Genomic DNA, 16,910 nt, shown 5'->3' on the forward strand with positions numbered 1-16,910 from the left:
TATTGATAACAGAAAATATAAGAGAGAGAAACACCACTGGCACATACAGTCCAGGGTATGAAGCCTGGGCCTCACACTTATAAGCCCAAGACTCTAGCAACTGTGCTACCTCCAGAAACACTCCCTCTTTTTCCTTGAGCTAGTTTTCTTTAAAGAATACTAGGGTGTCAGTTGGGTGGTATTGATACATAACCAATGTGTAAATGTCCTGGGTAGTTACTCTCCCCAGGTAGCATGGGAGTACAGGGCTCTGACCCATGATGTCCCTTTCTACAACGTTGGAGGTGAAGCCAGAAAAGTCGGAAGACTGTTCACAAAAGCTAAGAAAAGAGAATGGATTAAATGCCGTCCTGGCATTTCCTATAGGATGTTCTCTCAATAACTGTGCTGCCCATTATACTCCCAATGCCAGTGCCAAGACAGTATTACAGTATGATGACATTTGCAAGATAGACTTTGGAATACACATAAATGGTAGGATTATCGACTGTGCTTTTATTGTCACTTTCAATCCCAAATATGATACACTATTAAAAGCTGTAGATGATGCCACTAATACTGGAATAAAGTGTGCTGGAATTGATGTCCGTCTCTTTGATGTCGGTGAGGCCATCCAAGAAGTTATGGAGTCATAAGAAGTTGAAATAGATGGAAAAACATAGCAAGTGAAACCAATCCGTAATCTAAATGGACATTCAATTGGGCCATATAGAGTACATGCTGGGAAAACAGTGCCCATTGTGAAAGGAGGAGAAGCAACAAGAGTGGAGGAAGGGGAAATATATGCTACTGAAACTTTTGGTAGCACAGGGAAAGGTGTTGGTCATGATGATATGGAATGTTTGCATTACATGAAAAATTTTGATGTTGGGCATGTGCCAATAAGGCTCCCCAGAACAGAGCACTTGTAAAGTGTCATCAATGAAAACTTGGGCACCCTTGCCTTCTGCCTTCTGCCGCAGATGGCTGGATCGCTTGGGAGAAAGTAAATACTTAATGGCATTGAAGAATCTGTGTGACTTGGGCATTGTAGACCCATACCCACCATTGTGTGACATTAAAGGATTGTATACAGCACAGTTTGAACATACTATCCTGTTGCATCCAACCTGTAAAGAAGTTGTCAGCAGAGGAGATGACTATTAAGCATAGTCCAAAACCACCACAATATCTTTATTTTCTAAAATTTGTTGGGAATATGTTGTACCCGAATTAAATTCAAATACATTGTATTTAACAGCATGCCTATTCCTGCAGTTTTTCATAGTGATTTGTAGACTTTTACTTAACTCATTAAAATTACTTTACAGTTGCTGTGCCATTTCTCATGCTGCTCTTCTATGTCTCATTCAAACTGCCTTTTTTCTTTATATTTACATTAACCTATGTTTACTTGACTAAGAGATGAATTAATTATAATTAGCTTACATGTTTTCAGCCAATTCCCCTTCCCCTTATCTGCATTTATTTACTTTTTTTTTTTTTTTTTTTTTACCAGAGCACTGCTCAACTCTGGCTTATGGTGGTGTGGGGGATTGAACCTGGAACTTTGGAGCTTTAATTTATAGTGTGCTGGGCAGTTAAGTGTACATAGTAAGCTCAAGGACCCTTGTTTGAGCCCCCTGGTCCCCCGGCCAGCGGGGTGGTGAACAGGGGCTAGGAACCTCAGGACCTGGAATGACAGGGACAAGAGACACGAAAGAATGACAGCAAGACAGGATTCTGATCAAGCTGCAAAATTTTATTGTGTTCACAGGCATTTTAAGGCTTTGGGGAAGGGGGAGCATAGGGGGAAGGGGGAGGCAGAGATCGCGGTGGAGGGTCCCTTGCAACTATTTCTGTTAAACTATAACTATATGGTATGTCACTATAACTATATGGTATGTCACTTAGTTTCTGGCAAACATCTTTCCTGCGGGAATTAGAAACTTATCTCGAGGGTTTCTGTTGTTTCAAGGCTTAGCTTCTATCAAGCAGAGAAATGGCTTCTGGCACCCCACCTATAGGAGGGTCTCTTCACAAGCAGTGGAGCAGGTTTCTTCCCCCTCTCTATTTTCCCCTCCTCTCTCAGTTTCTCACTGTCTATCCAACAACAAATATGGAAAAAATGGCTTCCAGGAACAATGGATTCGCAGTACAGGCACAACCCTGGAGGCAAAAAAAAAAATTGATTTGTATATATCATGCTCTGCAGTTGGCTTTGTCTTTTATTCCCCCTCAGCCTTCCCCCCCCTTTTTTTGTAATGTTCCTGGTTTTTCAGGGATATCTACAGAAATATGTTGTCGGGGTCTCTGGCAGGGTGCTCTCCAGGGGAAAGGTAACGGACCGGTTCTTTTCTCGCTCACACAAGGGACAACACGAATTAAAGACACCTGGGAGACCTGCAGCATGCTCAGACCGCAGATCTCAAGTCTCAGGTGTCAGGTCTCGTTTATTAGCAGGTGGGCAAGGTTTAAGTAGAAAACCAAACAACATTATTCAGATTTATCAGAAATTACAGGTTTTTTTAAAGGTCGGTTTGCCCCTATGGTAGGGGGCTGGTATGACAAGAATTGATGCAGATACATAAAGGTCAAGATAATTAGTCTCCTGGTGCAGGCATTTAATTACCCAAAGGTGTTTGAGGGGAGAAGAGGGGTTGGACCAATTAAGGCAAGATAGAGAGAGAAGATAAGCAAGGTTTGATGCAAATTGAGGACATCAAAGGGCACTGCTAGGAGTGATAAGGTGTGTTCTCCTCTGTGAACTTTTGCGTAAGGTAGGCCATGTGGCCTGCAGTTAATAGAGGGAAGTATTGGGGTTTCTGTGGGCTTGAGAGACTAACAAGGCAAGCTTAGTCTGGGAGACTTTTTCCCTCTTGGCTCACTTCTATGAAGAGAGAGACCAGCGGGGTGTCTATCCAGACCTCCATCCAAGGATGGGAGAGCTCCCCTATGCTCTACCAAGCTATCACATAGTCCCAACAGATGTATTTTTGTCTATCATGTTTATTGGAACCCTCTCCATCCACTCTGCTAACTACTGTCTGACTTCTGATCCCCTCACCTCAGAAATACCTAGATTATCTGTCATTTCCACATTGTTAAGTCTTAGTGGCCATTCTTCTCAGCATTTTATATTCCTTCCTTAGAAATTTTCTTCCCAGGGGGGTCAGCCAGTAGCGCAACAGGTTAAGCATACATGGCATAGAGCGCAGGGACTGGTGAAAGGGTCCCGGTTCCAGCCCCCGGCTCACCACCATCACTTCACAAGTGGTGAAGCAGGTCTGCAGGTGTATCTTTCTATCATCCTCTGTCTTCCCCTCCTCTCTCAATTACTCTCTGTTCTGTCCAGCAACAGCAACAATAACAAGGGCAACAAAATGGGGGGAAATGGCCTCCAGGAGCAGTGGACTGGTAGTGCAGGCACCAAGCCCCAGCAATAACCCTGTAGGCAAAAAAAAAAAAAAAAGAAATTTTCTTTCCAAGATGCAATACTCTCCTACTTTTCTACCTCATAAATTTTGTTACTGGTTTCTTTTCCTGTGAATTCACCCCCCACCCCCATCAGAGCACTGCTCAGCTCTGGCTTATGCTGGTGCAGGGGATTGAACCTGGGACTTTGGAGCCTCAGGTAAGAGAATCTGTTAGGATAACCATTATTTTATCTACCACTGCTCTTTTGTGATTGTTTTAATATTAGCATCCTGGTAGCTATTGGCCTGCTTTCTTTTTTGATGTTGGTGGAACCAGTGCCTTGTACATAAGCAATTTCACTATTCTAGATCACTTTCTCCATTCAGAGAGAACAGACCACACAGCACTGAAGCTTTCTCTGTTGCCATAGTATCGCTCCTGTGGTTCTGGGGCTCAAACTTAGGTTACATCCATAGCAATTCAGACACCTTAACAAGTTAGCTATCTCCCCAGACCCTTGCTTTTCTTCTGTCTCTATTCCTTATTTTTATTATTTACTTATTCATTACCAGAGCACTGCTCAGCTCTGGCTTATGGTGGTACGGGGGATTGAACCTGGGACTTTGGAGCCTTAGGCATGAGAGTCTGTTTGCATAACCATTATTTATTTTCCCTTTTGTCGCCCTTGTTTTATTGTTGTAGTTGTTGTCGATGTCATCATTGTTGGATAGGACAGAGAGAGATGGAGAGAGGAGGGGAAGACAGAGGGAGGAGAAAAAGACACCTGCTTCACCGCTCTTGAAACCACCCCCCTGCAGGTGGGGAGCCAGGGCTCGAACTTGGATCCTTACACTGATCCTTGCACTTTGTGCTGCATATGCTTTACCCACTGCACTACCACCCAACCCCCCTTTTTGAATTTTTTTATTATCTTTATTGACATATTGGGTAGAGACAGGCTTTGAGAGGAAGGGGGAGAGGGAGAGGGAGAGAGAGACCTGCAGCACTAATTAATTCACAGCTTGCAAAGCTCCCCCCCCCGCAGGTGGGGACTGGGGGCTCAAACCCGGGTCCTTGCGCATTTTAACTTGTGTGCTCAACATGGTGTGCCACCATCCAGCCCCAAACACACTTGAATTAAACTCAGTTAAGTAAAGCCTTTTATTTAAGCAGCTGTTTAACCAAGAGGGACGTTAAATTCTCGAACCAGTCTTAACCCATGTAAGGCATCTGCTTTGTCACTGAATTACTTCCTCAGTCTTGCTGAGGTTGTAGCAGCTCCTGCACCTCCTTTTTTTGTGGTACCAGGACCTTGCAAGTGTGCATTTTCACTATTTTTTCCTCCATTGTTTTACTTGACAGAAATACCCCAGCACCAGAACATCCCCCGTGTTGTGGCGCTCGCACAGGTGTCAGGGTTTAAACTTCAGCCATGTGTATGGCAGTTAATTCAAAGTGTGGGAGAAACCAAACCACCACTCCACTAACTATGGGGCTCCCATCTTTCTGTCTGTAGTACTCCTGTGTAATGCTAGCAGTCAAACCCAGAGTCTGAGGGATAGTAAGACTTGTTTTAAAGATTTTATTAATGAGAAAGATGGTGGTAGGAGAGAGGGAAAGAACCAGCCATCACTCTGGTACATGTGCTGTGGGGGATCAAACTCAGGACCTCATGCTTGAGAGTCCAGTGCTTTATCTACTGTGCCACCTTCCAGACTGCACCCAAAACACTTTTTTAAAATTTTAATTACATTTATTGAATAGAGACAGCCAGAAATTGAGAGGGAAGGGTTGATAGAGAGGGAAAGAAATAGACACATTGGGAGTCGGCCGGTAGCTTAGTGGGTTAAGCCCACGTGGCCCAAAGCACAAGGACTGGTGTAAGGATCCCGGTTCAAGTTCGAGCCCCCGGCTCCCCACCTGCAGGGGAGTCGCTTCACAAGCGGTGAAACAGGTCTGCAGTTGTCTTTCTCTCCCCTTCTGTCTTCCCCTCCTCTCTTCATTTCTCTCTGTCCTATCCAACAATGACAACATCAAGAACAACAATAATTACAATAAAACAACAGGGCAACAAAAGGGAACAAATAAATATTTTTAAAAATCTTTTTAAAAAAGGAAACACACATTTGCAACACTGTTTCACTATTCACAAAGCTCTCCCCCTACAGGTGGGGGCGGGGGGCTCAAACCAGGGTCCTTGGGCATTTTAACTTGTGTGCTCAACATGGTGTGCCACCACCATCCAGCCCCAAAGACACTTTTAAATTAAACTCAGTAAGTAAAACCTCTTTAAGCAGCTGTTTTAACCAAGAAGAACATTAAATTCTAAGACACTATAGAATGGTTACAATATGACATGCTTTTAATTATTTTACTATTTTTTTTTTACAAGTATTCTCTAGTGATGGCCGAAGAAGCAATGGAATATGGTCCTCAGGTGCATTTAGATCATCATGCTGAACAGCCTACTCCTGTGGAAGTGTCAGGCAGCCAAGCGGAACTGCCCCTGCCCCAGTCTGCTCCACATGACTCCATTAACCGGACAGAAGAAGTAGAATCTTTGGGAGAAAACAGTGCACAGAACAATCCAGGAGCTTTAGAGGATTATAGGCAAAGATCTGGTGCCAGTCAAGTACCTTCATTGGATTCAATGAATAGCTTCATCAGTGGGCTGCAGAGACTTCATGGCATGCTAGAATTCCTGAGGCCTCCATCTTCAAACCATAATGTGGGACCAGTGAGAGCAAGGAGGAGGAGGTCTTCTCGTAGGGCAAGAACCGGTGGGTCTCAGAGGACAAATGGTACCAGGTAAATGAATGTGTAAAATAAGGGATTCGTACCAGAAGCTGTAGGCTCGCATTCTGTGGTGTTCTACAGATTAGTGTTCTGATACTTGGCAAGTTGGGTAACCTTTCTGAACTTCCATTTTCTCATAAGGCAGATGAAAATAAAATTGCTTGGGTGTGAGAGATAGCATAATGGTTATGCAAACAGATTCTCATGCCTGAGGCTCCCAGGTCCCAAATCCAATCCCCCACACCACCATAAGCCAGAGCAGAACAGTGCTATAGAAAAAAGAAGTAAGTAATTAAGGGAGTAAGTTACAATGATGTGCTTTGAAAATTAGGGGCAAGTACCAAAGGCTGACATTAAGTCTTTTGCATTTTGTACATTAATTTCTTTTTTCACTAGGGTTATCGCTGGGCATGGTACCTGCACAATGCCTCCACTTATCCTACTATGCATTTTTCCCCCTTTCACTTTGATAGAGGGTGAGAGATCAAAAGAAATAGAGGGAAGGGAGTCGGGCGGTATCCCAGCTGGTTAAGCGCAGGTGGCACGAAGTGCAAGGACTGCGTAAGGATCCCAGTTCAAGCCCCCGGATCCCCACCTACAGGGGAGTCGCTTCACAAGCGGTGAAGCAGGTCTGCAGGTGTCTTTCTCTCCCCCTTTGTCTTCCCCTCCTCTCCCCATTTCTCTCTGTCCTATCCAACCGCAACAACAATAATAGCTACAACAATAAAACAACAAGGGCAACAAAAGGGAATATATATATAATAGAGGGAAATGGACACAGAAGGAAAGACCTGTGGCACTGCTCCACCATTTGTGGAGCTTTTCCCCTGTAGGTGGGGCCTGAGGGCTTGAACCTCACATTAAAGTGTTCCTTAACATGCAGCTCCTTTCTACGCACCTCAGATCCTTTGTGCATTGGATTATCTATTGTTTACCACTTAGAGACACCTTAGACTTTTGAAGTCTAACTTTTTAAGATGAGTAGGCTGGATTTAGAAAGTCTTAAGAAAAGTAGAATATGGGGGAGTCGGGCTGTAGCGCAGCGGGTTAAGCGCAGGTGGCGCAAAGCACAAGGACCGACGTAAGGATCCCAGTTCGAACCCCGGCTCCACACCTGCAGGGGAGTCGCTTCACAGGCGGTGAAGCAGGTCTGCAGGTGTCTATCTTTCTCTCCTCCTCTCTGTCTTCCCCTCCTCTCTCCATTTCTCTCTGTCCTATCCAACAATAATAACTACAACAATCAAACAACAAGGGCAATAAAAGGGAATAAATAAATAAAATAAATAAAATTTAAAAAAAGCAAAAAAAAAAAGAAAAGTAGAATATGGATTAATTTGGAATGTGTCTGGTTCAATAGAATACAGCAGTCCAACTCCTTTTACCTGAGACTGTTTCAGTTGAGAATAATTTTCTTTATAAGCCTCCTTTATTTGAAATACTTTATTTGTGGGTCCGGGTGGTGGTGCACCTGGTTGAGTACATGTACAATGCACAAGAACTCAAGTTCAAGCCCCCAGTCCCCACCTGCAGGGGGAAAGCTTTATAAGTGGTGAAGCAGGGCTGCAGGTGTCTCTCTATCTCTCTCCTTTTCTATCACCCCCCTTCCTCTTGATTTCTGGCTGTCTCTATCCAATAAAGATAATAATAAAAAATAATAAAATAATAAAAGAAATACTTTATTTGATATTTGACCTAAATGTTTTCATGATGTATAAAGAGATAGAATTCAGGGTAGGGGAGATAGCCTAGTGATTATGCAAAAGACTTTTCATACTTGAGACTGATCTAAGGTGCCAATTTCAGTCCCCAGTACTATCACAAGCCAGAGCTGACCAGTGCTCTAGTTTTTGTTTTTTTTTAAAGACAGGCCCTGGTAAATGGTTTTATTCAAAGTCTCATAGCTGTAGTATAGAGGAATTTTGAACTGGTGTTGACTCTTAACACTTAGAATCTGACTCATTTTCTGTGCTAACAGCTAGAATTAAGCTTCAGCTTCATTTGTTCTATAACACTCTGGGGTGGGGGTGGGGGAAAAACACTGGAAAAAAATGACTCATATTTGTGTCATTGCTGAAGACATCTTGGAAACCCTCTTTAGGTATGTGGGCTATGGGGTGAGAGTGGTGTCTCTGGAAACTGTCTTGAGCCTTGATTATTCAATATTTATTCCCTTTTGTTGTCCTTGTTTTATTGTTGTTCTTGATGTCATTGTTGGGTAGGACAGAGAGAAATGGAGAGAGGAGGGGAAGACAGAGAGGGGGAAGAGAAAGATAGACACCTGCAGACCTGCTTCACCACTTGTGAAGCGACTCCCCTATAGGTGGGGAGCCAGGGGCTCGAACTGGGACCCTTACACCAGTCCTTGTGTTTTGTGCCACATGCACTTAACCTGCTGCGCTACCGCTCGACTTCCCATGCATTTATTCTTGAGGAGCAGGAAACAGATTTTTTTTTCTGACCTCCAGAGTTACCACTGAGGCTCATTGTCTGCACTACAGATCCACTGCTCCTAGAGGCTATTTTTTCCCTTTTGCTGCTTTATCGTTGTTGTTATTGCTGCCATTGTTGAATAGGACAGAGAAATGGAGAGAGGAGGGGAGGACGGGGAGAGAAAGAGACACCTGCAGACCTTCACAGCTTGTGAAGCAAGCCCCACCCCCCCCACAAGTAGGGAGCTGGAGGCTTGAATTGGGATCCTTGTGTGGGATCTTGCGCTTCATACTATGTGTGCTTAACCTGATGTACTTCCACCTGCCCCCCCGCCTTTTTTTTTTTTTTATGATGAGCACTTGCTTGTGTATTAACCAATTCATAAGACAGTAATATTTATAAATCAGATGCTAATTTACACAAAGTAATAAAACATCACAGAAACCAAATTCCTTGTGATTGTTCCAGAGAGATTTACATCCAGAAATCTAAGCTGTTAGAGGATAGCTTGCTATTTATAGGATCTGAATTATAGAATGTAGATGTTGGGGCTAGTACAAGGGCTCTTGCTTTACCATACACATGCCCTGAATGCAACAGCTTCCTCATCCCAGTATACCACAGGGGAGAACTGTGGCAACTCAGAAAGCTTGATGCTGTGGTGTCTCATGTCTTCTTCTCTGTTCCTCTCTTTCTATTTGAACTTTTTTTTTTTAACCTGGACTAGTAAAGTCCTGCAAGGGGGGGGGGGGCGTCTACATAAAAGGCTGAGACTGCCAGGGAAAATGAAAGGTTTACTAGATTTGTTTGTTTTACTGAAAGTACAGCCTTAAAACCCAGAGGAAAATCCTCAATTGCCAGAGTGCTGGACTTGCATACCTGAGACTTTGCCTTTGATCCCTGTCACTGCTGCATGTACCAGATGTACCAGAATGGTACTTACTCTCTTATGTAAAGTCATCTCATAAGATAAATAGATCTTTAAAAAGAAACCTCATTCCCAGAGAATAACCTTTCTTTAACCTATTGATGGATTCCTGGAAGATGAAACTTGCAGTCCCTGATTTAGTATTTACATAGTCTAAAGTCTTTTCCCTCTGGGACTGCATGAGGCAGTGGATAACCTTGGGAGTAACTAGAAAAAGAAATCAATATTTTGTTTATTTTATCTTAATAAGAGAAAAAGACCCAGGAAACCAGAACACTACTCATTTCTGGCTGATGGTAGGGGTGGTTATTGAACCTGGGACTTCAGAGCCTCAGGTATGAAAGCCTTTTTGCATAACCATTATGCTGTGTCCCCAGCCCTAGAACTAGAATTTTTAAGAATTCTTTTGATCAGAGCACTGCTCAGCTCTGGATTATGATGGTTCCTGGCCTCTTAGAAAATAGCTGAAGGGCGGGGGCAAATTTATTAGGAGAATAGCCCTCCTGGATGAGAAGGGATAAGAAAGAAGGTGAGGGAGTCGGGCTGTAGCACAGCGGGTTAAGCGCAGGTGGCGCAAAGCACAAGGACTGGCGTAAGGATCCTGGTTCAAGCCCCCGGCTCCCCACCTGCAGGGGAGTCGCTTCATAGGCAGTGAAGCAGGTCTGCAGGTGTCTTATCTTTCTCTCCTCCTCTGTTTTCCCCTCCCTCTCTCCATTTTCTCTCTGTCCTATCCAACAACGACAACAACAATAATAACTACAACAATAAAACAACAAGGGCAACAAAAGGGAATAAATAAATAAAATAAATATTTAAAAAAAAAAAGAAGGTGAGGTGGTGCTCCCACAAAAAAAAAAAAAAAGGTGGGATTTTCAAGTGAGGTGCATGCGTTAGCAAGAAATGGGTCCTTATAAAGAGCTCCATTATGAGACCAGGCAGTGGTGCACCTGCTTAAGTGCACACACTATGGTGTGCAAGTACCTGGGTTCAAACCCTTGGTCCCCACCTTCATGCTTCATGAGTGGTGAAGCAGGGCTGCAGGCATCTCTCTGTCTCTCTTCTCTATTCCCTTCTCCCCTCTCAATTTCTGTCTGTAATAATAAATAAAACTTAAAAAATAAAGAACTCTGTTATCTCTCCTTTTTTTTATCTTTTTTTAGGTTTTATTCCCTTTTGTTGCCCTTGTTTTATTGTTGTAGTTATTATTAATATCATTGTTATTGGATAGGATGGAGAGAGATGGGGAAGACAGAGGGAGAGAGAAAGATAGATACCTGCAGACCTGCTTCACAGCTTGTGAAGCAACCCCCATGCAGGTGGGGAGCCGGTAGCTCGAACCAGGATCCTTATGCTTTGCGCCACGTGCACTTAACCCACTGCGCTACCACCCAACTTCCCCATTATCTCTTTAGCCTGAGTGGAGGCCTCTTAGATTATAACTATATTTATTCACTCAGCTCCTATGATTATTGCATGGAAATCTTGTCTTCAGCACAACTGGGTGTGTGGCAATTTCTGCAGCTTCATGAGTATTTGCTTAACTCTTTGGGACATCTTAAGCATGACATCTTCTGATAACATGGGAACCAAAGAGTTCTTGGTCTTCTACGTGGAGCGTCTCTTCCTGCCTGTTGTCACTTTCCCTTTTTCCTGGGACCTCCTAACAACACATTGCTAGTCGTGTTCTCTAATAGATAGTTCATTGTCAGAGATCAATAAAGCAAAATTAGCTTTCAATAGAAGGACAAGTTCCAGTGTGAGTAATAATTATAGTAATAATTCAGTGAGAGGGAGAATATACCAGCCAGTATCTGCCTAAGTCTGCTAGTCCCACTTTGACTTTCAGAAGGCACCTTTAGTGGGCCAGGAGGTAGTGTGGCAGTAGACTTACAAGTATAAAGTTTTGAGTTCAAGATGTTGTTTGTTTTTAAGGCAGCATTTAATGGCTTGGAAATCATTGCAATTACTAGGATTTACTTTCAGATTGCTTTGGTTTATTCTTGTGATCATGGTTTGTTGTACTATAATGTTGTCTTTCTGCATACATAGGTCAAGAGCGCCATTGGATGCTTATTTTCAAGTGAGCAGGACCCAGCCTCATTTGCCAAACACCTCTTTTGATTCAGAGATGAGGAATCCTGTCTCTGAAGAATTGCAAGGGTCAGGTACTTCTGATTCTGACAGTGGCAGCTCCACAGAGTATGAAGAGATCACTGTTCAGACTGAGGAACCTGAAAATGTCGTTTTAGAAGGTGAATATTTTATGCAAGTTTGGATCCACAAAGCTAATGTCCAGAAAGCCTATACTCTAAAGGGCTAGAAATGCGCGGGTGTGTGTGTGTGTGTATGTATTTTAATGAGAGCTGCAGAGAGACAGACAAGAGCACTGCCCAGCTCTGCTTTATGGCGGTGCAGGGGATTGAACCCAGAACTTTAGAGCATGAAAAGTGTTTGCATAACCATTATGCTATCTCTCCAGCAAAACTAGAAATTCTTTTATTTATTTATTTTCCCTATTGTTGCCCTTGTTTTTTATTGTTGTTGTTAATGTCATCATTGTTAGATAGGACAAAAAGAAATGGAGAGAGGAAAGGAAGACGGGGAGAGAAAGACAGACACTTGCAGACCTGCTTCACCACCTGTGAAGTAACTCCCCTGCAGGTGGGGAGCTGGGGGCTCGAACCGGGATCCTTATGCTGGTCCTTGTGCTTTGCAGTACGTGTACTTAACCTGCTGTGCTACCAGCCAACTCTCAAAACTAGAAGTTCTTTAAGGTCTGCGTTGTGATAATTTAACACACACACACACACCCGTACAATTCAGCTGTGGACCTTCCCCCCCCTTTTGTTGCCCTTGTTTTACTATTGTTGTTGATGTTGTTGGATAGGACTGAGAGAAATGCAGAGCGGAGGGGAAGACAGCCACTGCTCCTAGAGACCAGTTTTCCTATATTTGTTGCCCTTGCTTTCCTTGTTGTTATTGTTACTGCTGTTGGATAGGACAGAGAGAAATTGACAGATGGGGAAGATAGAGAGGGAGAGAGAAAGATAGACACCTGCATGTCGGGGTCTCTGGCGGGGTGATCTCCAGGAGAAAGGTAACGGACTGGTTCTTTCTCGCTCGCACAAGGGACAACACGAAGTAAAGACAGTGGGGAGACCTGCAGCGTGCTCAGGTCTCGTTTATTAGCAGGTGGGCAAGGTTTAAGTAGAAAACCAAACAAAGAACATTATTCAAATATGTCAGAAATTACAGGTTTCTTAAGGTCGGCTTGCCCCTATGGTAGGGGGCTGGTATGACAAGAATTGATGTAGATACATAAAGGTCAAGATAATTAATCTCCTGATGCAGGCATTTAATTACCCAAAGGCGTTTGAGGGGTTGAACCAGTTAAGGCAAGATAGAAGATAAGCAAATTAAGGACATCAAAGGGCACTATTAGGAGTGTGTAATAAGGTGTGTTCTCTGTGAACTTAGAGTAAGTGAATCTTAAAGTAGGTGGCCATGTGGCTTGCAGTTAATGGAGGGAAGTATTGGGGTTTCTGTAGGCTTGAGAGACTAACAAGGCAAGCTTAGTCTGGGAGACTTTTTCCCCTCTTGGCTCACCTCTATGACGAGAGAGATTTACCAGCGGGGTGTCTATCTAGACCTCCATCCAAGGATGGGAGAGCTCCCCTATGCTCTACCAAGCTATCACATAATCGCACACCTGCAGACCTACTTCACCACTTGTGAAGTGACCCCCTGCAGGTGGGGAGCCAGGGGCTTGAACTGGGATCCTTACCCTGTGCTGACCCCTCTACTGAAACTCTTAGCAACTGATTTATATGGGTATAGAGCATGGATGGGACCATTTTGCTTGGGGCCAGAATGTCGCCCAGTAAATCATTTGGTCTAGCCCTCCAGAACAACCACAGGTGGAACTTGAAATTCAATAAATCTAGGAGCTTTTTATTTTTCTATTTTTATTTATTATTGGCTAGAGATAGAAATTGAGAGGGGAGGTGGAAATAGGCAGTGAGACCTGCAGCACTGCTTCACCACTCGTGAAGCTTTCTCCCTACAGGTGGGGAACAAGGGCTTGAACCTGTATCCCTGTGAACTGTAATGTGTGTGCTTAGCCAGGTGTGTCACTGCCTGGCCCCATACCTTTTCTCATGGTAACATTAAGTGCTAATTTTTTTTTTTTAATTTAAGAAAGGGTAAATTAACAAAACCATAGGGTAGGAGGGGTACAACTCCCACCACCCAATCTCCATATCCCACCCCCTCCCCTGATAGCTTTCCCATTCTCTATCCCTCTGGGAGCATGGACCCAGGGTCATTTTGCCAATTTTTAAGTTAATAATTTTTTATGGTCTGAATGCTTATAAATGTTCAAATGTGATGAGTGATATTATGCAAAAAGACTCATGTCTGGGGCAGCCAACTTCCCAGATTGAGTCCCCAACACCACCAGAAGCCAGAGTTTAGCAGTGCTCTGGCTAAGAGATAGAGTAAAAACATCCAGATGACCTTTGGCAGAGAAAAGAGTGAAGGGAAATTGTTGTGGAATGAAAAAGACTTAAGTAGACAATAAATCAAGCTCATTATAGTGACCTTAACTAGAACTTATATTGGAATGATTCACTCAAAAAACCAGCTGTAAACCAGTTTGGAGAGGGTCTAGTGGTGGCACACCTGATAGAGTGTACAGATCACTATACACAAAGACACAGAGTCCACACTTGTGGGGGAGAAGCTTCAAAAGTGGTAGAGCAATGTTGTAGGCATCTCCTATCTCGTTTCTTTTGCCCTCTAGCAAAAGAAAATGGGGAGAAACAGCCACCAGGAGTCATTGGAATCTTCATGTTGGCACCAAACCCCAACAAAATTCCTGGCAGCCAATAAATAAATAAATAAAATGAGTGGTCTGGAAGGTGACACAGTAGATAAACATTAGATTCTCAAGTATTTAGGTCCTGAGTTCAATCCCTGACAGCACATGTACCAATGTGATGTCTGGTTCTTTCTCTCTTTCCTCCTATGTTTTTCATAAATAAATCTTTTTTAAAAAATTGAATTTTTGGGTGGGGGTAGTTAGCATAATGGTTATGTAGTGAAACTCTCATGCCTGAGGCTCCAAAGTGCCAGGTTCAGGAGTCGAGCAGTAGCACAGGTGGCGCCAAGCTCAAGGGCCGGCATAAGGATCCCAGTTCTAGCGTTCGGCTCCCCACCTGCAGGGGAGTCGCTTCACAAGCGGTGAATCAGGTCTGCAGGTGTCTGTCTTTCTCTCCCCGTCTCTGTCTTCCCCTCCTCTCCATTTCTCTCTGTCCTATCCAACAACGACGACATCAATAACAACAATAAGAAAACAAGGGCAACAAAAGGAAACAAATAAATAAATAACTTAAAGAAAACAAAGTCCCAGGTTCAGTACCCTGCACCACCAAAAGCCAGAGCTGACCAGTGCTCTAGTAAAAAAAAAAAACATGAAATTTTAAATATAGACTAGATACTGGGGCCAAGCAGTGGTTCACTTGCTTAAGTGCACACATGAGCATGCACAAAGGACCCAAGTTCAAACCCTGTAAGGGGAAAGCTTCACAAGTGGTGTAGTAGGGCTCTTGCCCTCTCTATCTCCTCCCTTCTCAATTTTTTTTTTTAAGATTTTATTTATTGATTGATGAGAAAGATAGGAGAAGAGAGAGAAAGAACCAGACACCACTCTGGCACACGTGCTGTCAGGGATTGAATTCAGAACCTCACGCTTGAGAGTCAAGCGCTTTATCCACTGCGCCACCTCCCGGACCACATTTTTTTTTATATATATATTACTATCTTTATTTATTTATTGAATAGAAACAGCCAGAAATTGAGAGGGAAGTGAGGTGATAAGGAAAAAGACAGAGAGACACCTGCAGCCCTACTTCACCAGTCATGAAGCTTTCCCCCTGCAGGTCGGGACTGGGGACTTGAACTTGGGCCCTTGCACACTGTAACATGTGCACTCAATCAGGTGTGCCACCACACAGCCCCTCAATTTCTGTTTCTATCCAATAATAAATTTCAGGCATTGAATTGTTATTTGGAAAACTGAGAAATGATACACATGTACAAACTACTGTATTTTACTGTTGACTGTAAACTATTAATCCCCCAATAAAGTAAAAGTATATAATAATAAATTTAAATTTTAAAATGTTTATATATATATATATACACACTAAATATCTGGATAATAAATAGTTTCACATTATTTTGCTAGGCATGGTGGTGGTAATGTTTATATTTTAAAAAACTGATCCATTTTGTGTTAAACATTTTCAGGACAGGGGAGATAGCATAATGGTTATGCAAAGAGACATGCCTGTGGCTGCAAAGTCCCAGGTTCAGTCCTGTGTACCACTATAAGCCAGAGGTGAGCAGTGCTGTAGTATTTAGAAAAGAAAGAAAGAAAGAAAAGATTGCAAGTGGAATGATATTTTAGGGTTTAGTTTCAGTAGTGCTTCTTGGGGAAATTTGTCATCACTTTTAAAGCAAGAAAAATAATTAGAAATGGGAATCTGGGGATGGGGTTAATAGCATAGTGGCTTATACAGCAAACTTTTTTGTCCTGAGACTCCAAGGTCCCTGCTTAATTCCCAGCACCACTATAAGCATGAACTGAGCAGCTCTTAGGAGGACAAGATAAAATAAACAATAATAATAATAAAGAATAAAGAAAAGAGGAGATCGGGCGGTGGCACAGCAGGTTAAGCGCACGTGGTGCAAAGCGCAAGGACCAGCATAAGGATAAAGAAAAGAAAGTTGTGAATCTGGCTCTCCTGCTAGCTACTTCTACCTAAATTATGTCTTTTATTATCTATCCTTTTGTTTCTGGAAATGACTTCACAGAACAATCAGAAGGTATCTCAGCAGAGCAAGAAATTATATGTGTGGGTGGAGGAGACACCCTCCCAAAACAGGTAATATAAACATTCTTTTAAATGAAAGATTTGAATTTTTATTTGGAAAGGAGGCTGTGGGCTAAAATAGAAATCTTGCAGCATTTATACGCAAGGAGGTTCGATTGTGGATTAAGAAGTAGGCATATAAACTACCAAATCTGATAATATCAAATATTAGTTGAAATAGAAGATATGAATACACTTGATGGATTATTATACAAGATATAATTGCTATGTGATAATATTTTTATTTTCAAAATGACACTTATCATCCTTAAAAAAAAAATGTTCTGGAAGCCGGGCAGTGCCACAACCAGCTGAACATATATAAGGATCAGGTTTCAAGCCCCATATCTACACCTACAGGGAGGAAGCTTCACAAACAGCAAAGCAAAGCTGCAGGTGTCACTCTTGGTCTCTTCCTCTTTACC

General features: G+C 42.9%; 1 protein-coding gene and 1 pseudogene across 2 annotated transcripts in view; both read left to right on the forward strand.

The window, feature by feature from the left end:
- On the forward strand, nucleotides 1–1,896 carry LOC103117533 (methionine aminopeptidase 2-like; annotated as a pseudogene).
- A 3,868-nt stretch (nucleotides 1,897–5,764) lies between these two features.
- RFWD3 (ring finger and WD repeat domain 3) overlaps nucleotides 5,765–16,910 on the forward strand; it is a 36,616-nt gene continuing 25,470 nt past the window's right edge. The window contains exons 1-3 of one of the 2 annotated variants that reach the window (XM_007527595.3): nucleotides 5,765–6,204; nucleotides 11,600–11,802; nucleotides 16,427–16,497. In XM_007527595.3, coding sequence (XP_007527657.1) covers nucleotides 5,801–6,204; nucleotides 11,600–11,802; nucleotides 16,427–16,497 — 678 coding nt within the window. In that variant the 5' untranslated portion in view covers nucleotides 5,765–5,800. Of the gene's footprint in view, nucleotides 6,205–11,599; nucleotides 11,803–16,426; nucleotides 16,498–16,910 lie in introns of those variants that run through there. The other variant, XM_060185169.1, reaches the window with a different exon arrangement.

This window comes from Erinaceus europaeus, chromosome 2 (assembly GCF_950295315.1).
Source record: "Erinaceus europaeus chromosome 2, mEriEur2.1, whole genome shotgun sequence".
NCBI lineage: Eukaryota > Metazoa > Chordata > Mammalia > Eulipotyphla > Erinaceidae > Erinaceus > Erinaceus europaeus.